Raw genomic sequence first — 23,661 nt, forward strand, 5'->3', positions numbered from 1 at the left:
ATTGATGTGATTCTTACGGGGGAAATCTGTTTGGATTGGTTTTCAGCTATGCAGTGTTTCTTTCTGGCGTTAACCCTTTCGGGGTTTTTTTTGGTTTACGCGTATAGGTTCACTTTCTGCAATTCCTTCCCATTTAAGTAAACAAAATTTTTCATATGATTCACTCCTATCTTTTGCTCCTAAGCGAAGTTAGCAAGACAATTACCACCTACAGGACCTTCTATGTCAACATTTTAATTTTTTTTGTATATAGCTCGGAATTGTATTACGGGCGTATATTGTTATTGCACTCCAAACCTTTTCGTATGCACCCAAAAAACATTTCAAGATGGTCTTGATTTAGTGCATATGTGCTGTGCAAAGTCCTTTTGATCCTAAATTGTTTTTTGCTCTCATTATCTGATACATATGTGGAAGATTTGTCGGAACTGTCCTCAAATCGTCTTTCACAATTATTTCGACGTGCCCGAAGATTATGAACCATATTCTTATCTTTTAACACAGGAGTACGGTTCATAATCTTCGGGAGCGTCGATTTGCTTTCTCGAATTGGAAACATGAACTGATACAGTTCGTATCAAATGTGTATTGTGGAGCTCTCCGATTTAATGGGTGGCTGTATAGTTCTTATGTTGTTACCTTTTGAAGATGTTTCGGAAAGGAATAAGAATTAATTTAGCCACTTTCACAGCCCATTTATAAGCCTAGAGAGAATTACCTTTAACGAGATTGCACAAAGAATAAGGATTGCATTTGCCCATGTCCCTTTTCCCAATGAGAAATCCCTCCGAGATGCACAATGAATTACCTTGAAGATAGAACAGACTTATTAGATTTCTTCCGGTGAGAATGACCAGAAAATGTTGCGAATCGCTGTTCTTCTTCCTTCTGTATTTTTTGGGACCTCTTACTCAGCAGTTCGGACAGTTCCGTAATATGTGTAGACCTTTTACCAGATGGTTGTTGTCGAATTGCTAATGCACAAAAGGAAAAATCTAATGAAGGAGTATTCTCATTTTCAGTGTTTCATGATTACTTGTTGAATGCATTCAATCAACCAGTAAAGATTTCTATAATTGGGCACTTCCCAGAAATAGTGAAACAATCGTCAAGTTACCTTGAGATGATACGAGTAGAAATAATAGAAGAGACCCTTTGGGAGAAGAACGAATTTTTGAGATGCCTTTGGTGTGCAAGGGCGTACCTTTAAGTAGACAGCGCAAATGATTAATTAATAGCCCTTTTGATGAGTGTCTAGGCGTTGATGCACTACCTTTAAGTAGATACCAAATTGATTAGTTAAGGCGCCCTTTGTGAGTAACCCGATGTCGTTTGTACTACCTTTAAGTAGAAGATTTAATATTAGAACATTCAGGTGAAGAAGGATAAAAAAAAAATATCCTTGGGGGCCATCCAACGGATCCTCACTCTACACACTTTAATAAAAGCAATTTAGCCAGCAAATAATATTAAAAATTGGAAATTAATGATTAGCACGTTTATTAGCACGTTTGTAAGCAAAATCTTTATTGGCGGAAGTGAGCATAAGTCAACAATGACAATAGAAAGAAAAAGAGCAGAAGGGAGCCGAAGCTCCCTCTGCAGTGTAAATTTGAATTTGAAAAATAACCGTATGCTGCTCTGAAGTTTTAACAATTCTCAATAAAAGAATGTATTTTGCCTCTTATTTAGAAAACTTCATTGGATAATAGATTAATTTTAGAATAATTTAAAAATTAAATTCGAACTGCGCTAGAATGAGGTCTTGTCGGAATCCCTGTTGACGGTATCAGTAATGAAACAAGAAAAATTGCCTAAGAAATTAATTTAACATTAAGAAAGTCAAGAAAGTCTTTCTTTCAGAGGGAAATTTTATTATTGCGAATCTTTTGCTCCATTTGCTAACTTTTGAGTTTTTTTTTTTTAAATCTTTTTAGCCTTAGCTTTTTTTAGTAATTTGTATTTCAGTACTTTCGGAAGATACAAAACTTTTAAAAAGAATGGTCCCTATTCTACGACCAAGAAATTCTTGAAATCGTTGAAACTTCAGAATTTTTTTAAAACTTCAAGGATTTTTTGGTCGTAGAATAGGATCCAATATTTACCATTGGGTTACGTTACAGTTACAGAATAGTCGGAACCAACATAACATTTTCCACAATCGTGACAAGACTCATGCACGTGGAAAAAAACTTTTTTATGAACCGCTTTTTGCTTTAATTGTTAAGTCAATGAATTCCATAGGGGAATTCCCTTCCTCTACTTCCTCTGACGCTTACTCGTATGACCACTCATCTTCGATCTCAGCCCGATTTCCCTCTACGCTTTAATATTGTCAGCGGTGTATATGCCGTGGAAAGGTTTTTGGCCTTCGGTCTCAATGCCTACAATTGAAAGTTTTGAAATTCCTCCCATGATCTAATCTCATTTTCTCCCTTGGTGCCTACATTTTTGAATATTTTGAAAGATTTTTAGTATTTTCAATAATTTGAATCTCAGTATTTTTGGAAGATACAAAACTTTTCAAAAGTATGGACCCTATTCTGCGACCAAGAAATTCTTGAAATCATTTAAATTTTAGAAGAAATTCTGGTTTCAAGGATTTTTTGGTCGCAGAATAGAACCCAATATTTTTGCAATATTTTCCATCGAGTTGCATTGTCATCGGTATAAATCTCTCCTGACGGCTTACTGTTCTACGGTGCACAAGAGCTAAATCAGCTTCTCAATAGGTCATAGATTTGTGGAGAAGATTCCACACATATGTATATTTTATTGTTGATTCTGCATTGATTGCAATAGCTGCGAATATGAGTTTGAGGATTGGGCGAAGAAATGGTCAAGCAAGGCAAGAAATTGCTCGCATCTACTTTCTTCTTCTTCAATGCAAGTCTAGTTCATTTGGTCATGTATGAAAGTATAAAAGACCCCGATGGGTGTCATGGGGAGCTCATTGCGCGCGCAAAATGCGTCTAATTGTGCTCATCATTTTCTTGGGCACAGCGGAGTGTTTCTTCCTTGGCTTCACCAAGAAAATCCAAAAGTGTTCGCGTTTGCCGAATGTGGATAAGAAAATTGAGGAAGCTCTTGGGGAGTGCAAAGAGGAAGTGAAGTATGAATTTGCGCGGGAAACTCTTCAAATTTTTGGTGGTCAGCAGCAGCAATTTGGGGTGTACGGCTATGGCCCTTTGGCTCCTTTAGCTCCTCTTGCGCCACTTGAACCATCCGCCCTCAATCCCACCCCTGTAGCACCACCAGTAGCCCCTGGGAATGTCCTCAGAAGGACACGAAGGGACACGGAGGACTATCAGCACCCGACGACAGTGAGTCACCTGGAGAGGAGGTTGGCAGGATGCCTCCTTCGGTGTTTCTTCAAGAAGAACAAAGCTCTCAATTATTTCGGCTATCCCACTCTGTATGGGCTCGTGCGCATCTACACGGATGGTGTGAGTGATCACGAGTACTTCATGACAGTCCTTCAGGCATCTGAGGAGTGTCTTCATGGGATTTTCCGCAAATACAGCGCTCGTCAGAGCAATGGTAAAGTCCACAAACTACACGACGACGGGGGTAACAGGTTGGTGCAATTTTTCTCACTGTGCCACATTTTCCAGATGATCGTGAAAGTTGCGACGTTGCGTTTGATGTCTTTGATTGCTTATCGGACAAGATTACCGAGTACTGCAGTGATCCATTCCAGCTACTCAATGATCTTCACTAATCATGGGGATCAGCTTTGATTAATACGCGCAGTTTGTATATAGTTTTATTTGCGATCTCATCGATCGTTGCGTTATCACACATGAGGTTGCTGAGAAGATTCGTTCGTTCCTTTTTCACAAAAATTAGCCATTCTTTAAATTAAATTAATTGAGTTAGACATGATTTCTAAAGTTAATGTGATTTATTAAAAAATTATATTATTTTTGTAAAATAACAAATAAATAGTTTTTTTTAAATAAATTTATTTTAATTGAGAGGTGTCTACATATTCTACAATCTTAAAATGAAATATTTAGCTGTCTTTCAAATGCTTTTTTTTAAATAGATTTTGAGAAAAACTTTGATTTAAATTACAAATTTTCATTATTACTAAAACCAAGTGGCGTATCCAGGGAGGTTTAGATTTTACAATAGAGATCGAAAGGAGCTATATTTATAAAAAGGAATTTAAAAAAAAAACTTTATACGTTATAAGAAAATAAGTTTCAAACCATTGAAAAGGAAACAATAACCGTTTAAGAAGAATAAAAGTTAAACATTTAGAAATAGAAAAGGGAACATCAAACATTACAAGAATCATCAACCGCTAGAAGAAACGTCAAACGTTAGAAAGAATATGTCAAACCTAAAAAAAAGAAGAGAAAACTTTATATAGGAGCTTTAAAAGTAAGAAAAGTCACGTCAATTGAAACAAGTATAAAAAAGTAAAAATAGAAAAACTTGTAAAAAAAATTAGATTAGAAAAACGTTAAATAATAGAATAAATCTTAAATATTAGAAAGGTTACGTTACGTTAGAAGAGAATCATCAAAAGAAATACATTTTAAACGTTTGAAGAAACATCAAGCGCTGAAAAATAATAAAATCGTTAGAAAAAGTTGTCTAATTATTGAAAAAAATTTAAGGTGAAAAATGTCAAAGTAGAAATAAAAGAAATAATCAAGATTAGAAAAGAAACGTCAAACGTTAAATACCTAAAGCTAGAATTAGGTATACAAATTGTCAAAAAAGGATAATTCAAATCAAACAACCGTTAAAATGGTTTAATAATCTCAATTTTCTTAAACCTCTAACTATAAGCTTGTCTTTTGAATCATTTTTAGGGTCCTTTAAAATACAAAAAAAAATGAATATAGATTTCTGACTACGCCCCTGGCCCGGATAAAACATTGATAAGTTTAATTTCTTTATTGATGATTTTTCTGGGTCAATCCAAAATTTTTATTACATTAATATTTTAAGAATTTTGTTGTTTATCTTTGATGCTAACTTACAAACATTTACAATCCATCATTTTCCATTCGCCTTGATGAATTATAACTCAATTAATTGATGAAAAAAAATCACACGAAAGGTGACAAAGTGCCTCACATTAAACAAGCCCATCAACGCTATAAATCAAACCAATAAAATAAGTATTAGCTGTGTATGCGATGTTGTGGAATATGATTTGATGAGAATAATATCATAAAAATCATTAAAATATCATCCAAAAAATTACTTCTCAGAAGGATTTCAGGTGAGCGCGCGCAAATGCATCTCAAGGTGAGCTTTCTCATGGAGTTGCCCCACGAAGAATTTCAATCATTTGGCACTTAGTGAGGCACTAATTGTGGCGTATTAATGCAATATTGGTGGAGAATTCGACGTCAGAGTGCATATTTTGTGTCCATTTTGTCGTATTTAAATGAGACACTTTTTGCACGTATTTGCATGGAGATTGTGCGTGCTGGCGTTGATCGAAGAAGTGCATGCATTAATCAAACAACAAGCAGGTGGAGCTTTTTTCCTTATAGTTTTTCTTTTTTTCTTAGCCTTGTAACCTTGTTCTTAGACCTCACCTTTATTTTAAAAAAAGTATTTTTTCTATACGAAAACCAGATAAACAAATAAGAAATTGAAAGTAGAGGTAAGAAACTTTGAAAAGTTTATGCTTTTCCTTGTTTGTAATCTCATTGAAAATGCTATTTTTGTGGCTTCTTAAATAATTTACTAATAAAAGAGCTATTAATACTTTTATGACTTTTGTGAAAAATTAAGTTTCCTGATCATCCAAAGAAGCTCTTCTTTATAATTCTGTGACATTTAATCAAAAATCGCTTCAAAATTTTAACCCATAAACATCCTGCTTGATTGAAAATCAATATTTGTTACGAAATTCATATTTTATTGCCGAAATTAAATTAAATCATTCCATTTGCCCCATAAGGAAGTGAAGCAATAAAAGAGATAAAAGCACGCTGGAAATTGGCGCCAAAAATTTATGATTGCAGATCCACCCACGTTCCCAAATTCTATTTTGACGCTAAAAGCTCTATTTTGATTTTCTCAAAAATCTCCATTTAGTCCAAAAACGGTCACGTTCCGTATTTTGAAACTAAATTATCTTTTTAGAGCATATTTTTGAAAAATTATCACACAATTTAATTAAATCATTCGATTGTGTAGCATAATTTATGAGATCGCGTGGAATTTTTCTCACATTTTTTTTCCACTTGTGGGGAATTTTTTTGTGTTAAAAAAATTTGTAGAACAATGCTAGGTGCCCCGGTAGAGAAACCCTTCTACCGTATATAATGTTGAGCTATGGCACTATGTGTGTCTAGGGTTGGACAGCTCTGGGTGAAAGAGTGAGATGAGTCGTTAGCTCTATGCCGCTCATCAGGCACTCATAGGTTCAGTAGCCCACTGTTGCTCGTCCGATTCAGTTCGGGACCCGTTAGCTCTTCAAATAAGGGTAGTTATTAGCCCATGTAGGAATATCGTCCTACATATCAGAAGTGGGATAGGGTCCGCGTGTGCCACTGCGTGTGGAAAACCGTGAAAATCACGGCGCGAGTGAAAAGAAAAGTGAAAATTTCGGAGACGACGACGAAAAAGGCAGCGAGACAACATGGCCGCCACCGTGTGGAGAAAAATGCGGCGTAGAAGCAGCGAAATGCGACAAGATAGGACTGCGAAGACCATCGAGAAGCGCCCCAGCAACTGTGTGGTGGAGCACCCGGCGATGGAAGTAGCGCAAGTACCCCTGAGTGCCCCAGGAAAGGGAAATAAAAAGAGAAAAATTGAAAGGGGAATATGTTTCTTTGAATTGAAAAAGTCATGATAAATTTCTGAGAAATTTTTGGCAATTCCAGAAATTTCTATGTGTTAACCCTTTTGTGTATGCTATGTGTGAATGGTGGCCACCCGCACAAAATAATTGTCTTGTCTTGTCTTGCAATAACATGTCGTAACAGGAATTCCTTTTCAGGTTATTCATGATAATTTTTGAAAATATTTCATGTGAAACTGCATAGGAAAATTCATAAGAAAAAAATGAAAAATGTTTTAAAAGTGTTTCATATGTTCGTGAAATTAGCCGAGTTTCATGAAACAAGATTCGGCGAGATTGATGAAACATGAAATGTTTTTGCTGGAATTTGACCATATCGTGATATTTCGGTCGTGCCGATTGAATACTCGGGTATTGCGTCATATTAAATGTCATTTTATATGCGTGTTTGATTGTTTTGAATATTCAAGGTATTTTGTGAGGAAATGCAAGAAAAATTCCATTAAATATCATAAAGAAATTGCTGCAGAGTAAGTAAGAAGATAAAGAAGTGAGACAGGAGAAGCTTATGAAGATAAAAAGTTAAAAATGCTATGTGTAATTTAACTCTTTTAACTGCAGGAAACACAAGTCGAGAAGGCAAAACAACACGGTTGCCATGCCCATGGGAACAAAGAAGCTAAGCGCAATAATACAGCGATTTGATTCAGATTGACCGACTGCATTGACACTGAAGATTGGCTTGTAGAAGTTGAAAAGGCGCGTTGATGTATCATTGGGAAGAGAGAGTGATAATTCTTTAGGCATCTATGTGATTGAGGAGACCAGCAAAAAAAAATGGTTCATTGAGCCAAAGCGAGGCTGGATTCGTGGCAAAAATTTCGCGATGAATTGTTGCAATTCTTTCCTACCGTTGTAGATTTAAGGGCATCATTGTTGACACAAACTTTGAATCTCTCACGCAACTTCTCCGCGTGCTAATTGATGCGGAACAAAACACTGAAACATAGACGATTCCAAGCAAGACAGGCGCTATTCCAAGCGCAACTCTGGGTAAAATTCAGGGCGATACCATCCGTACCGCCATGGCAAGAAGAATGACATTGGGAAGCACACAAGGAAGCCAAAAAGGAGAATGAGTAGAAAAGCACCGAAGATCGACGAAGCTCTGAGAACTTTGTTACAGATGCAAGAAGACCGGACATTTAATTGCTCAGTGCCCAAAAATCAGCGAATCTTAAGTAAATAATTCCAATGAATTCCGAGGAGAGATGAAGATGATTAAATTAAATTTCTTGGAGATATGAAACAAAGTAGATGAAATCAATAAAAGAATCTTAAGCCTACTGAGTGTAGATCAATGTGAGATAGAATAAAGAAATTACAGAAAAGTATTATTATTTATTCGAGGTTTAATTAGATGTTTTTTCAAAACAAATTTAAAAAGATAACCTTAAGTTTACAGGAAAAAAGTGAAATACAGATCGCAAGGTAAGCCTGCTAAATAGATTGGAGAATAATTTCTTTGTCATTTTAGAGAATGGCCATACAACGAGGAAGCAACAAAGAAATGTGAAGGATTTAAAAAATATCAAATATTATATGCTCCGCTCAGACACAAGCTAGAAGTAATGAAGGAAGGGAATCTCAAGCGTAGGACAGGAATTGAGGACTGGATAGATATTAAGGAAGGCTATGTGCCAAAGTCAAGCAATGGCTGTGTGCCGCTTGAAAGCTGAGTGCGCTAAACCAAGGATTCAATATCAAGTAGATGCAATGAAGAAAAGCAACCTGAAGTGTATAAAAGGAATTAAGAACTGGATAGAAGGAAGAAAATCACTGGCCAAGTCGAGAGCCGAAGCAAGAAGACTTCGTCTTCACCTGCTGAGCCCCAGGCTTAGTTGCTTCACAGAGTTCATAGTACTATGTGTACTCGATCATGGAAAAAGGCAAAAGATTAAAGAACACAAGATGACAATGATGAAATATAACGAAAGAATAAGGACACTGGATTGACCATTCACTTCATCAATGAGGACATTGATCATATCAGGAAGGCCGAGATGTAGAACAATGCTAGGTGCCCCGGTAGAGAAACCCTTCTACCGTATATAATGTTGAGCTATGGCACTATGTGTGTCTAGGGTTGGACAGCTCTGGGTGAAAGAGTGAGATGAGTCGTTAGCTCTATGCCGCTCATCAGGCACTCATAGGTTCAGTAGCCCACTGTTGCTCGTCCGATTCAGTTCGGGACCCGTTAGCTCTTCAAATAAGGGTAGTTATTAGCCCATGTAGGAATATCGTCCTACAAATTGATCTTGTTTATGAGCCCACAAGTCATGGTCAATCAATTTACACTACCCGCCAAGTGAATCCCCGGAATTGAGACACTCATCGTGATCTTCAAGAGGCGCGGCAACCTTTCGGAAAGATTTATTTTGACGCAGTTGCTGCTGGTGCTAATTGAGTGATTTCACAAAACTTTTTCCACCCAATGCTTGGCTGGATTATTTTGAGATCTTTGAGATGTAGTAAATGACTCAATAATCTCTCTCTTCCATCGGCGAATTAAGTATCAAGATGTACTTGAGATTAGTGGAATAATGGTCTAGTTCTAAATAGAGATTAAATTTATATGTTGATGACTCAATTTTAACGGCCACCTTGCGGTACGATTTAATTGAGATATTGCCCATTTATTGGATGCTCAAAAACGTTGTTTGAAAACAATTTTAAAGAGACGAACATTATCCATCATTGACAATGTTTTGAATGAACTTTCTGGATTTTTGATGGTGATTTATTCAGGAAGGTTCGATATCAGGAATAAAATAATTGATTGGGGCTTAGGTCTCTCTTTATTACAGAAACTTTCTCTTTAAAGAAGTCGCTAAAAAGTTTATAGGTATAGTTCGTAAACTAAAAAGAAATCTACCCCATTCACGAGAGGCGTAGATAAGAAGGGTCCTTAGGTGTCCAAAAAGCCCTTAAAAGTTCAGGAACTTAAAGTTTTCTTTTAAAGAGTCAAAAGAAATTATTTTATTGCTAAAAACTTTATTGCAAAAAATTTGAAAGAGAATTTTCAATCGCTATAAAAACACACATTAGAGAAATACGACAAATATTGAAAAGATTGAAAATTAACTTCAAACATAAATGAAACATTGATAAGAAATCGTTGAATGTAAGAAAAATGTTAATAACGTTAAAAATGTGTTAAACGTTAGAAGTTGAAACAAACGAAATGATAAAAAATAGTTGTTGAAAAACGTAAAATTTTAAAAAGAAGCATCAGGTTGTTAAGAATCGTTCAATGTTAGGGAACAAACATCAAACGTTAAAAAAGTATCGACAAACGTTTAAAATTAAGATTGTTAATGTGAAATATTTGAAAAGCAATGTCAAGTTAAATAACGTTTAAAAAATTGAAAGAAAAGAAATTTTAAAAGATATCCTTCAGCAGATTTTTTGTTACAGCTCTGATATTCATCCCTAATCATGGTCCTATATACTTTATTTCAATAAGCCTTACATTGAGACTCCACCCACAGCTAATGAAAATGCGTTGCCCGAATTATCCATCAGCCAATATAAACTATTTTATGAAAAAAAAATCTTATTATTCATTTGTATTTCATGTACAAAAACTGATTTTAAAGGCTTTGAATTTTTTTAGGATTAATATTTTTAGTGATATTTTTCGTTTATAATTTCAAAATATTTATTTAATCAATTTAAATTGACAAAACATAGCAATATAATGCATTACTATTTAGAAAACTCAATTCTAGCATTTTTGCGGTGTTAATTTAATGAATTCTCCCACACAAAACAAAAATTGTTCTGAGTGTATTTCTGCACTCTTGAAGTTCACTCGAACTTTTTTTGGTACAATGAAAACGTCTTTTTACTTCATATGCGCCGAAGAACCAACTCCAGTGATGTCGCCCATTTAAATACGAAACTTACAGATGTAATTGCAGAAAATGTATGCGTGAGACATATAAAAAGAATTTTATTTTATTTTCTACTTGCTCAGAACAAGTTTGAGGTGCGCGAGAATTTTATTTTCATCGAGAATGACAAAAAAAGTATCAAAGAAACTAAGCATTGTGCTTTTTCTGGGCTTTTTTTCTTCCACTCTGCGCGCGATGGACTTAGCGCAAATGAAGACTTGACATTGCTCTGATGGGTTGAACTTGCTCAGGATTATTGCCTCTCAAGGTGTCTTCCTTGGGCACTCTTTGTATGCTTATACGCAAAGTTTATTACACCTGCAACGAGCTGATGATGCGAAGGTGCGTGGTGGAGGTAGATGAGTTGCAATAATTCATAAAATTTATTGTGCAAAAAATACATTTTGAATGTGCTCCTCAAATGGCAATTTTGTGGAATGTGCTTCGATTCAATTGATGCTACCTTTTACTTTTTGCAATAAAATCCATCCGATTGATGACAGTGGCCGTGAAATGAGGAGATAAACACCAATTTGAGCACCTCTATTCGTGGGAAAACGCCCCACACACCCAAATATATTAAAGAAAAATGCGTTTTTTTTTCTTTTTCAGGTGTAAATTGGTTTACAAACGACAACTGAAGCGTTACACTTTACAATATAATGTCTTGTTATTGAGACGCAAAATGCGTAATTTTTAGCACCTGCAGGGTTACAAGGAGATTTTTTTTTCAAAGACACATTAATCGTTTTATGCCTAAGAAGTATTATTTTCTTTGCAAGAATGTTGTAAATTAATAAATATTAATTGGTTAAATTAAATGTAGGGAAACATGGGGTAATATGTTGAATTTTTCATTGAATAATTTTATGATTTCTTAAGAAATTGTTGGAAAATTATAAGACTATTTGATGGGGAATATTTCAGTTCTAGAACTCTGTTTCGGATCATTTTATATTGCTTAAACGAGTTTTTTGTTGTATTTTGTTCACTAGAACAAATCACCCCATTGTCCCCTAATTAACACTAATACATAAATTAAAAAAAAAACAAGCCTAATAACTTCTTGTTTTTTTGTCTTGTGTAAAAATAAAGTAACTACCGGTTTAAAAAAAATTCCGCATTAGTCTAATATAAAATTTATAAAATAACATTAAAAGAAAATAATAATTCTTCCTAAAGAAAACTTAAGTGTTATCACCTTCATTTGGTAAGTAAACCATGTTATGTTAAAATGTTACTTACTTGATAAAAGTGTGTAAAACAATCAGCATAAGTAGTAAAACTCCCCGCTCTTACACACAATTTACCTGGATTGGAGAATTGCTAAGGTTTTTCCCATGCACTTCATTATTATTTAATAATACCTTCAAACTACATCAAATGCGTATACAAATTGTTTCTTATGCTGAATATTGATGATGTGAAGATGTTCACGTAAAGCGTGGAAGAAGCCAAGAAGTTATTTCAAAGAAAGATAAAAAAAACTCTCAATAGAATTCCTCTTAAAATTTCTTTCCATTGATGTCTCAATTTGCAAAACTTTAAGCCACAACAAACCTTCTTTAATGCATTGTTGGAAAATATGTTTTGGTGTTCAATTAGCATAAAGCTAATCCATATTTTTACTTCCATGTACAAATGACTATAAGTTTGGCTTTTTTCCTCCACAACAATATGGAACTATTTTATTGATTTTTACCAAATTATTATGGCTCAACCAAGGTTCAAAATATTTTTCAACAAATCCTCCCAAAGAGCTTTTCTGTGTAAAATAAAATAAAATTTGTATCTTTTGGGGATTTTTATTATTCACAAAAAATCATTTAGTTTCAATGCGTCTCACGTGAGGCGTATTAATCAAAAGAAAATTAAACTTCTGTTAACCACAAAATTTATCAATTTGCCACACGAAGGTGGACTCTGCAAGAGAAAGAAAATGATGAAGGAGTTGATGTACCATGAATGAGGTATCTCCGTTGCGGCATCTCAGTTGGAGTCATCAAACTCACACATGTCAGAGTTCGTTTGCAAAATATTATTCTAATAGAGCCGAAAAGTTCTCACACTGACCAACAAGTTTTTGAATGTTTAGAAAAAAAATTTACGCATGAAAAAAATTATCAAACGTTAAAATCTACGTCAATTTTTGAAAAAGAAACGTCAAAGTCGTAAAAAAAACTTTTTAACGTTAGTAAACAAGCGTCACGTCAAAAGATTCAAACGTTAGGAAAAAAGTGTCACGTTAAATATCGTAGTAAAGAAACGTCAAAGTCATTAAAAACTTTTAATGTCAAGAAATAAGTGTCAGGCGCTAAAATAAACTTCAAAGAAACGTCAAAGTTAGAAAAACTTTCAAACGTAGAGGAGGAAGAATTACGATAAAATTAGTGACAAATAAGAAGATAAATGTCATTAAAATTTTAAGCGTCGAAATGAACGTCAAATAGTAGAAAAGAAATGTTAAAGTCATAAAAACTTTCAAAGAAACAGGAAAGAAGCATTCGTCAAAATAAATGTCAAAAGATAAGAAAAGAAACGTCAAAATCCACAAAAATTCAAAGTTAGAAAAGAAGGATCAGACGTTAGTTCGTAAAAATATCAGACGTTTGTGAAAACAGTATCAAATATTTAGAAGAAATGTCAAATGTTACAAAAATTTTGTTAAATGCTAAAAATTCTGTTTAAGAATTATTTATTTCCTAAGTTATTTTTTAGAGAAATATCTCTGTCTTTGTTTTCTGGAGCCTTAATTCTTTAAGGACAGTAAGAAATCCAGCGGGCATAGTGAAATAAAAATTTTTCGGGTTACTTTGAGTTTAATAAGCCAACTTTGCTAAAAAATTCTGACTTTAAAATTTTTAAAATTTGTCCTTCATGATCATATAAGTCCTTGGGGATGTTCTTTTGTAATCTTAAAATATTCAAGGACTAAATAAAAAAAAAACTGTCAAAATTAAACATTGTCCTCAAAGGGTTAAAAAAAACTCTAAAGAAGATATCGTTTGATCATCTTCCCTTAATTAATAAATTTGTAACACTTCAAAAAAATAATTATGCCTTTTAAACAATTTAATAAATGAAGTTTTCCCAGGGATTTTCCGTGAAAATCTCTTGAACATCATTGCATCATTTTGTGCATCACCGCAAATGACTCTCCAAATTTGTCGTGTAGTGTAATTGCCTTTTTTCGCTCACACATCAAAATTTCCCCGTGAATTCCCTTGAGAGTTCTGTTCTACGGGTTGGTGTCAATTAATTCACTTAGCGTCTGGTTCTGACAAATACATCAGTCGGTGCCCAAGTCATCATCGCTATTTGGATGCGAAGCTCGCGATCGCATGTCCAAGATCTCTCCCATGCACAACCATCTCTCTTCTTGGGCTGTGATTTTTTTTGTGTGTGCTGTGCTTCTCCCCAGCACCCGATCTGACTCGAAATGCGCTGACGGATGGTATAAAAGGCGCCGTGGTTGCGAATGAAGATCGCAGTTCTAGAAAATACCTCCGTCAGCTCAGCTTCACCTGAGAGTCCCAGTGAGATTCTGATACATTCTTTTTTTTTAAACTATATAAGATTAAAAGTGTTCAAGTGACAAATTTTTGTCGTGTTGTGTTAATTTAGCTTTAGTTCGAAAAATCATGATCAAGGTAAATTGAGATCGTGTTCTGAATTAAGAATTTTTTTTTTGCGAAATATGTTAATTGAAAATTCGCGAGAGCAGCATTAGAATATCCCAGCCATATGCGATCTCATTTCTATTAACAAGAAAATTAGTTTTTCCTCCTTTTTCAATATCAATCTTTGAAAAGAAAAGTTATTCTGGATTAATTCTTGAGAATTTACGCAGATTTTTTTTGCAGTGTGATTTCTATAAAAATTATTCCAAGAATTAATATTCAATTCTTTCTAATCTCTCACCAGTTTATCGCGATTCTTGCACTCATTGCGGTGTGTGCTCATGCATACCCAGCCGAAGAGCCAGCAGCAAACGTTGAAATTGTAAGTTCAGTTTGAAATGCAGAAAAATCGCCTGAAAGCAGTGAGGCGGTTGCGTGTGATCAGTTGCTTACGATCGCGAACTTTTCTCAAATTTCGCAGCATCCACGAGAAGTTGCTCCTGAACAAAGCGATGTTGCTGTAGCTCCAGAGGGCGAGGAAGAGGGCAAGGAGGGTCTCAACCCATCCGAGAGTGCTTGGGGTTGGGGAGGCTATGGTGGCTGGCGCGGTGGATGGGGTGGCGGCTGGGGAGGCTACGGTGGATGGGGTGGTGGCTACGGATGGGGTGGACGTGGATATGGTGGATGGAGTGAGTAGAAAATCTCATTTAAAAATTCCTTGTAAGATAATTCTTTCCTTTTCTATTAAAAGATTGATTAAAAGATCATATTTTTATCTGACTGTGAAAGGGTTAAATTCAATGTGGTTTCTTGCAACCGCCTAAAGATTTATTGGATCATCGTCATATGTAATTAAATCCCTATTAAATCCCACAAACATGTGATAATGAAAATAGTAAAAAAAACCAAAAGAAAATAAACTTTAATAGCAAGTATTAGATGCGATATAAAACGATCATTGCTTTATATTGTGGTTATTGCAATGAAGCAATGTACTAATAAATGCTGTTTCAACCCTTTAACGTTATTTTGGTCATATGCAAACTCAAATAAGAAACATTTTCCTGAATGTAAATGAATTAAATTGAAGTTAAATTGCGCCAATGAGACGTTTTGACTAAGAAATGTTTTTTTGAGAATATCAGTAGAATGAATATTGTGATGAAAAGATTAAATGTTTCTCATTGATGTCAAGGGGTTAATGTAAAAATTTGAAATAGGCTGTAGCGTTTTGATGAAGCAAAAAATCCCTGAAAGGTGACCAAAAACTATAAAGAATTTTGAGAAATTTTGAGACAAAGGTTTCTGGGGCAGTTACCCAAAATTCTCTGATCAAACGGGCAGAAAGACATTCGTCTCAGCGGTCTCAGCATTGAAATCTTTTGAAATAAAAATGCTAAAGATAGAAAGAAAGCAAAATCTCATAACTTATTCATTTTTCTTATCAAAATTAATAAATTTTCTTCTATCAGTAATTTTCAGTGAAATATCATTTGATCAGACTTGAATGAAATCTCAAGACAAGCTCATAAATTTATTATATGCTTCAGTTTTTCTTTCATTTTAATTAAGCGTATTGAGTTACACACTGTATTTAAACAATTTAATTTAATTTCTTTTCAGGACGAGGATGGGGATGGGGCTACCCACGTCACTACTACCGATCGTGGTACTGGTAAAGGATCTTCACATCTTTCGAGGAAGCTCACCTTTGCATAACACAACTCCTTCTGCTCTCAATTAACTACAAAACAAGAAAAAGAAAATTTTGTAAATTCAGGAAGAAAAAAAAAACGCGTGAAACAATAAAAATTGATGAAAAACCCCAAAAACTGGTTAATTTTTCGCCATAAAATTCACAACAATTATCACCTAAGAATCTCTCTGTTTAAATATTCTCTGACCGTGCAGAAGGTCGTGATGCGAATGGGGCTGTACGCAAAAAAATATTCCCAGAGTTTATCTACCTCCAATTAGCATTGAGTGGCCCCCTTTCGTGCCTCTATGGTGCGTCCATTGCTGGCTCGCGCAATTGCGTGATTAGACAGTCTCATCATTTTATACTTATATATTTTATTTAGTAATCTTTTACATATTTTGTAAACAACGAGATTAGATTGAAAAACAATCCTAGAGAGCTTTTTATTCTTTTCATTTCTTATGGCTAAATCGACATTTTTTTGTTCTTTTTCGTGGGATGTTTGAGGAGTTTTTTTTCATACTGGATGTTTGGACGGTTAGCAGAGTCAGTCCACATTCTGCGGGCTCAGGTTGAATTGGCGCCAAGTTGGTGAGGAATTTTATTTCCCATATCCACCCTTTGTATGGCCAAAACCGCCACCAGTGCCGCCTCCGTATCCACCGCCTTAAAAAAAACGAATTTTTAGAATTTAAATTTTTAAAAATGTTTGAAAATAAACGGTTTTAGATAGAATTTTAAAATTTGAAAGATCTTTTGGGATCATCAACTATACGTACCGAATCCTCCTCCTAGAAAGAAAAGAAATGAATAAAAGTTATTTAAAACAAATTAACGTTTTTTTATTTAAAAAAAAAATAAATAAAAGATAAACGAATTTTTCAAAAATTTGAAATAATTCAGTTACTAACCGTATCCCCCGCCAAAACCACCTCCATGACCACCATATTCATCACTACCACTGTCATCTCCATGATGTCCATGACTGCCATGGCTTCCGTGGCTTCCATGACTTCCGTGACTTCCGTGGCTTCCATGTCCTCCGTGTCCTCCATCGTGTCCACCACCGAAACCACCGCCATGACCTCCACCGAAGCCACCACCATGGCCACCGCCAAAGCCACCTCCGGCACCACCACCGGTACCACCGCCATGACCATGACTACCATGGCCACCGATGCTCCCATGAGACCCATGCCCTCCTACGGTTCCATGAGATCCATGCCCTCCAACGGTGCCGTGAGATCCATGCCCTCCGGTACTCCCATGAGATCCATGACCACCATCATGTCCTCCAGTGCCGCCAAAACCTCCATGGAAGGTACCTGAACTACTGTGAGCACTACTACTGGCACTGCTGTGGGCATTTGAGAAGCCACCTGAAAAGCCGCCAGTTAATCCTCCTGTTGATCCATGTCCTCCATGATCTCCGTGTCCTCCGACTCCGACTCCTCCGCTGCCGTATCCGCCAGGAAATGCCAAGCAACTGGCCACGATCACCAGGATCGTTACCAGGATCTAATTAAAGGGCAGTTAAAAGAACATTTAGTGAACAGTTTCATTTTCAAAAGTGTTTTTAATTCATTATAAAGCATCCTATTGTAGTTAGGAAAAAGCCAAGACGTCCTATTTTTAAGCTCAAGGAGCTAAAGCTTTTTCAAAATTAACCATAAAATATCCTATGTACTTAGAATTCTCGATAGTGAAGTAGCAGAACATAAAGATTTTCCACGGCGGAATGGAAGGATTTTACAGAAGGGTGAAGTCCTTTCAGAAGGGTCGGCAGACTTCAAGCCTATTTAAAACAATTTCTTTTGAAACTTTCGTACCTTGTACGTACCTACTAACGACTATAGAATTTCCTATTTACGTAGATCAGTGCTTTACTTGACCAAGATCTAGTACTTTGGAAATCTTCTAGTCATTCGAATAATTCTATTTAATCTCATTTTTCTTATTAAAAAGGAAGTTCCTCTTGAAACTCTTGGAAATTCAGAGTTTTAATTGATTTTACTTTTTTGGTCGAAATCAGCGGTAAATCAGTTCAATTAATACGAGACAAAGTCAGCTGATACCACGCGTCAAACTTATAGCATATCAGGCTAATTTGAATTCATGAAAATTAATTTGTTTCGCCATCGTTATTTGGTTATTTTTAAACGTCGAAATCAGTGAAACATCGTACTTTCAAGCATTAAATTATTCTGTCTCAGAGTGCTTAATCATTTGTGCTCTTTAAAATCGAAAGATCTAACCAATTCCAATACAAAGAATATCTGAATTTCATCAAAATTACTTGGTAAGTATTTGAATTTTTTTTCGTCGAAATCAGCATTACATCAGATCTAATATTACGAATTAACTTGCAAAATGATCACTGATTTGTCACAAAGTGAATTGAAATTAAAGAATTATTTTAACATTTTCTTCCATTTTGAATCAAAGAACAAATGGTTCTTAAATTAAATTGAAAGAATTTTTCATGAAGCCGAATCTTTAATCATGTTTTTATTTGATTTTCTCTTCAGTCCTCTCATAAAGATCACATAATCCATCATTTCGAGTCTTTTGAGTGCTTTTGAGCTTTTCCCGCCCAAACCGGTCATCACTTCTCAAACATTATGTTTGCAGCATAAATAAAAGAATTTGGCGAATTTGCTGAAATTCAGATATTCTTTTGAGATTTTGCGCACGTTCTTTCACCATTAATCGTTCAAAAGCAATAAAATTGGAATTCCCATCACAATAAAACTTCACTTTTCCTTCCAAATGTAGTTCTGAAGTAATTCACTGCTGATCACTTACCAATGTTTTCTCCATGATTTTTTTTGGCACTTTAATTCCACAAGAAAGAACTCACTGATCCCGGATTCTAACTTAATCACCGCACAGATAAATAGACTGATGCCCAAAACTAAGTGCTCAGCCTCTTTTATACCCGAATTTTCAAGGTTCTCTCCCGCCAAGACCACGAGATGTGGTGCCTCTAATCGTTCGGATTAGATCAGATATTCACGCCAGGATTCTGGCACTGTGTGCGTTTGCTGAAAAGAATAGTTCTTACAGCGCCAAAGAATGACTCTACGATTATTATTTTGTGCGCCTTTTTTGCCTTCTTTGCACCTCGTCTTTTCAACCACAAAAAAACATTGATTCGTCTTCGGAGTTGGCTTCTTGCTGCCTGGCCAGAGAATCCAAATGAAGCACAAACAGATTGGCAAAAAGGTAGAAAAGACATGGAAAGTTTTTTATTTGTGCACCACTTTTGATCTATTAGGCTTCAAAAATTCGATTAAGAGAAAATAAAGAGAAAAACGAAATTGCTAAGAGGTGTGGTCTGAAGTAGAATCCACAAATTGAACGTCTTGGCTCTTTTTTTTCTTCACCAACAAACATTAATTATTCTGTCTGGTGGAAAGGCTGGAAATGGTTCAGAGATTACAGCAATAGTAGTTGGGTTAAGGGCACACACAATTTAATTATTAGAACTCCAATAAAATGGTTATAAGATTCTCTTATCATTTATTTCATAATACACATTGTTTTTGAAAAATATTATTAAAATGCGAATGAAACGCAAAAAAGGCAAATTACTGTGAAAGTTGATAAGTTTGGGTTTATCAGCAGGAGGTCGATGGGTCTTATCTTGCGAAAGAAAAAAATTCTCAATGAAAAATCTTTGTGTTTTCGTATTTGTAAACTTTTTAAACCTTTTCTCTATCCTAAAAAAATATGATTAGAATTATTAGAATGTCTTAAAAAAGGATCTTTAAATATTTATTGGACTTAACGCTTAGAATCTTAGACTAATAATTAATTCTATTAAAAAAAATGTTAAAGTTTTCGAAATAACTATACATAATGCGTTCCTCTTTTGGTATTTCACAAACATTCGTTCTTTTAGCTACAACGAATAATAAAACAAAAAACTCTTAGTGAGCTTTAACATAAGAAAAAAAATTCAATAATTTAGTAAGATTCAAGTTTTTAAGCTAGACCTAAGTTTTCTTTAAGCTAGGCCTGAGGTATTTAAGTTGGGGTTGAGTTTTTAAACTAAGCCTAAGTTTTTTTTTAACTAGGCCTATGTTTTTTAAATCAACATTCAATTGTATTAAACTAGGCCTAAGTTTCTAAACCAAATGCTTAGAGTTCTTCAAGCCAGGCTTTAGTTTTTTAAACTTAACTAAAGTTTTTCGATCTAGTTTTTTTTACAGTCAGATATTGGTTAACGTCGCATGGGATATACTCTTCTCACCCATTAATAATAATGAGTGGAAAAAGTATATCCCATGCGACGTTAACTAATACCTGACTGTATATTAAGTCTCAGTTTTCAAAGCTTGGGAAAAGTTTTTCAATCTAAGCCTAACCTTTTTAGCTATTGTGTGATAGGGCCCTGATAGAGCCAGATGATTCAAGAAATTATTTTAAAAAAATTAGGATCTTTTAAAAAACTTTTTTATTCAGGACTTAAAAATTACATTCTGTTTTTGACACTAATATAACGTGATTTCTTAAAGCTTTAAATTCCTTCTTAATCTATCTTGCTCCATTCACCAACAACTCTAGCGCCAAAGAGTGGATTTCAATTATGAATTATTGTTCAATGTTTCCTGGTGATTACACACAGAGTGAGAGACTATTGAAAGACTAATGGTTTGTTTTCGGGAAAAAATACCGTGGAATTTTATTTGATTATTGCTTTGGTGAAAAAACAGATCTTTTTGCGAGCATCACACAAATGAGACTTCATGTCTGAAGAATTGTTCTTTCTCGCAGCTCTCTTAGTAGCGTGTATTGTGTCCTGGAAGGTGAAGTAAGAAAATTCTGGTTTAGTAAATTATTCTCATCTTTTTATAAGCGAGAAGAGACTTAATTAGTCGTTAACTTACCCCTGTCGTATCCACCATGACCGTGGCTATCGTGTCCACCGTGTCCACTGTGGAAGCCATGTGAAGAGCCATGAGAACCGTGTGATCCGTGTGAGCCGTGTGAGTCGTGTGATTCGTGTGATCCGTGTCCGTGTCCACCGTGTCCCTGGTTGAATCCTCCAGAGTGACCATCGTGTCCATGTCCGAAGCCAGTGTTGTGCCCATGGCTGTCACCGAAGCCACCAGATCCATGTCCACCATGGCTTCCGTGTCCATGTTGGGGATTAGGATTGGCGAAGGAGAAGGCAACCAAGGCTGCGAAAGCTACAACAAACTACAAGAATAAAAATTGGAATTAATTTTAATGAAGAATTATAAATTTTAAAAGAGAATTGCTTGATTTAAAGGATAAAAATTAATAAAATTATTATTTCTCTGAAAGGAACGGGTAAGGAAGTTTAAAATGGGATATAAACTTATCTCTACGCTGTTTCCATAAACATTGTTGGTGTTACAATTCAATTCCTAACAAAGTATTTTATTTTTTATGTTTTGATTGATAAACTTGAAAAAAAATCATAAGAGTTGATTAGAAAATGATAAGAACTAATAAATAAAGGAAAGACAAATTTATCTATGTCTAGACGGTTATTTTGACTGCTATTCTATTTTTTTTTTCATTTTTGTCAACGGAAAAGTCTTTTCTGAAAAACTTCTTGAGATTAAGATTTTTTTAATTAAAGCTTAAATGTTACGTTTTAATAACTTCTTAAGAGTTTTCCTACTGCTAATAAAATGATTAGACTGCTCAGATCATTACGCAATATTCTTATTTACAAATGGAACTTTTCTAAAACAAAAACATTTAAAAGAAATCAAGAAAAAACTGAATAGAGCTATAAAATGATCTTTATTGTTCATAAAAGATTAAAATAAACTAAAATATGTAAACTTTTTCTCGTGAAAAGATCATGAAAGGATTTCCACTGAACGGTTGTTTTAATTGTTAAAGAAAGTCATGAAACACGATAAAAAGAACTTTTCCATTAACTTTTTAGGCTTTTTAGCTAACCAAAGTTCTGTTAACTCTTATAAAATTTTTTATAGTTCTTTGCAAAGAATACTTAATTAATCACTACTTAAAATTTTAAACAAAGGTTTTATAAAAATTAAAGTTTCTTTCTGTTGTAATGATCAAGAAAAATTCACTAAAAAATATATTTTCAGAAGATGTTGGTTCTTGTTTATTAAAATTATCAATGAAGGAAAACGTCTTTAACTCTTTGTGGTTTCCCTTGATCTTATTACATAACATTGAAAATATTTTTAAAAAAGATTTTTTATAAGGAATTTGGGAATCGCAAGGTCATCCCCAGATTTGACTTTCAAGTCGCGACATTTTTATAGGCTTTTGGGTGAAAGTCGAGGACTTAAGTTCAAAGTCTTTCTGAAGGGCGTAAAAAATGACAATTTTTTGGTTTAATTTACATAAATTGAATATTAGAAAATTTACAATTTCCTAAACAAAAAATCGTTTTGCGGCTTCAACGGCTCTAAGTAAATATAGCTATATAAGCTTTTTATTAAAAAAAAAAGTTGAATAACATGAATAAATTCTCACGAAAAAACTTTAAAAAGTAACAGTTGGGGCTTTGCTGTATAAAATTCTTCAATTCTTCAATAACAATTGTTCGATTTCGGGACTTTTTCGTGATGTTTTAAGCAATATATTAAGTGAAAATCGAAGAATGTTTGTCTGCGAGTCATCGCTGTTACACTAAAAATTATTTAATGACTCTAATTTATTATGCAAACTTTAAGCTTAAGAAGTTTAGACAAGAACTTGACTTTGAATTCTCCAAAAGCTCACTTATAAAATAAAAAGGGGTGTGGTTGCTAAAAGTAAAATTAAATTCAAAAAAATTTTTCGTTCTAATATTACTCATCATTTGAATAAATTTACGATCAAACTAAGGCGATCAAAGCTGAATTATTAAAGAAATTAATTTTAATTCAACAGAAAAACGTGAATTTGAAAGCTTTTCACAACAAATTGCAATAAAAATGATCACAGTACTTCATGGGGCAACCCTTTGAGGGAATTTTCCAAAGATTTCCACTAAAATTTTCAACACTCACCACGAATTTTGCCATTTTTCCAACTTTTTACTGCGGATCGATGATTAAAAGTCACAGAGAAGTGTCCACTATAAACTCACTGGAGGACTGAGAGAAGCTTACTTGACGAAATCTCAAGTTGAGATTCTACTTTTATACTCGCACGACTTTCATCACGTCACGAAAAAATCTCTCAACTGCCTGATAAGAACGTTAACTGGCTCTCTGCTCTCGCAATATTTTTTGGCTATCAAACGCTGAGTTTTTGTGACTTTTGGTCTGGCGCGTGTAATTTTCTTGCAAAATTCTCTACATATTCTCTCATTGAAAAAAAATTCTAAAGAGGAGGAAAGAAAATATAAAAATTCGCGAAAGACAATTTTGCGCGCCAAAATCAATCAAATGAATTCTTCAATAGGAAACTTTTCTAACAAACTCTAAGTTTTTGTTCTCCAAGAACTTTATTGCGTAATATTTTTTTGCCAGAGCTACATTTTATGTCTGAAGAGAGAAATAATTTTGAGAAAAAAATAGCACCATTAATCACTATTTTGACGATAAGTGTTGACCCTAAACAATAATCTCGCGCCTATTATGTATATAGATTATGTTACATACA

General features: G+C 34.5%; 4 protein-coding genes and 1 long non-coding RNA gene across 5 annotated transcripts; 3 read left to right on the forward strand and 2 right to left on the reverse strand.

Annotated features, from left to right (window-relative positions):
* The first annotated feature begins 2 nt into the window (after positions 1-2).
* Positions 3-4,083, forward strand: LOC129792531 (general odorant-binding protein 70). Its single transcript, XM_055831658.1, has 2 exons — positions 3-3,540; positions 3,615-4,083. The coding sequence occupies exons 1-2, from the start codon at positions 2,967-2,969 to the stop codon at positions 3,719-3,721; spliced, it is 681 nt and encodes a 226-aa protein (XP_055687633.1). The 5' UTR covers positions 3-2,966; the 3' UTR covers positions 3,722-4,083.
* A 3,091-nt stretch (positions 4,084-7,174) lies between these two features.
* LOC129792533 (uncharacterized) lies at positions 7,175-8,756 on the forward strand. The gene is made up of 2 exons (XR_008750816.1): positions 7,175-7,308; positions 7,400-8,756. It is a non-coding gene; the product is annotated as an uncharacterized LOC129792533 (long non-coding RNA).
* Positions 8,757-14,200: 5,444 nt separating this feature from the next.
* On the forward strand, positions 14,201-16,186 carry LOC129792534 (neuropeptide-like protein 32). The gene is made up of 4 exons (XM_055831659.1): positions 14,201-14,384; positions 14,659-14,736; positions 14,836-15,043; positions 15,978-16,186. The coding sequence occupies exons 1-4, from the start codon at positions 14,376-14,378 to the stop codon at positions 16,031-16,033; spliced, it is 351 nt and encodes a 116-aa protein (XP_055687634.1). The 5' UTR covers positions 14,201-14,375; the 3' UTR covers positions 16,034-16,186.
* Positions 16,187-16,654: 468 nt separating this feature from the next.
* On the reverse strand, positions 16,655-19,123 carry LOC129792294 (uncharacterized). The gene is made up of 4 exons (XM_055831203.1): positions 18,859-19,123; positions 16,965-17,571; positions 16,833-16,844; positions 16,655-16,719 (listed from the first exon to the last, which is right to left on the reverse strand). The coding sequence occupies exons 1-4, from the start codon at positions 18,871-18,873 to the stop codon at positions 16,655-16,657; spliced, it is 699 nt and encodes a 232-aa protein (XP_055687178.1). The 5' UTR covers positions 18,874-19,123.
* Positions 19,124-20,710: 1,587 nt separating this feature from the next.
* LOC129792535 (holotricin-3-like) lies at positions 20,711-23,455 on the reverse strand. Its single transcript, XM_055831660.1, has 3 exons — positions 23,064-23,455; positions 20,946-21,258; positions 20,711-20,857 (listed from the first exon to the last, which is right to left on the reverse strand). Exons 1-3 carry the CDS (start codon positions 23,076-23,078, stop codon positions 20,838-20,840), a joined length of 348 nt encoding a protein of 115 aa, XP_055687635.1. The 5' UTR covers positions 23,079-23,455; the 3' UTR covers positions 20,711-20,837.
* Between the last annotated feature and the right edge of the window lie 206 nt (positions 23,456-23,661).

The sequence above is a fragment of the Lutzomyia longipalpis genome, chromosome 3 (genome assembly GCF_024334085.1).
Source record: "Lutzomyia longipalpis isolate SR_M1_2022 chromosome 3, ASM2433408v1".
NCBI lineage: Eukaryota > Metazoa > Arthropoda > Insecta > Diptera > Psychodidae > Lutzomyia > Lutzomyia longipalpis.

Coding starts and splice junctions, on each gene's coding strand:
- LOC129792531 (XM_055831658.1), top strand. CDS start 2,967: ATGCGTCTAATTGTGCTCATCATTTTCTTGGGCACAGCGGAGTGTTTC. Junction 3,541..3,614: donor CAGCGCTCGTCAGAGCAATG/GTAAAGTCCACA, acceptor CACATTTTCCAG/ATGATCGTGAAAGTTGCGAC.
- LOC129792534 (XM_055831659.1), top strand. Junction 14,737..14,835: donor CAGCAGCAAACGTTGAAATT/GTAAGTTCAGTT, acceptor CAAATTTCGCAG/CATCCACGAGAAGTTGCTCC. Junction 15,044..15,977: donor ACGTGGATATGGTGGATGGA/GTGAGTAGAAAA, acceptor ATTTCTTTTCAG/GACGAGGATGGGGATGGGGC.
- LOC129792535 (XM_055831660.1), bottom strand. Junction 20,858..20,945: donor TCATGGTGGATACGACAGGG/GTAAGTTAACGA, acceptor TTCACCTTCCAG/GACACAATACACGCTACTAA.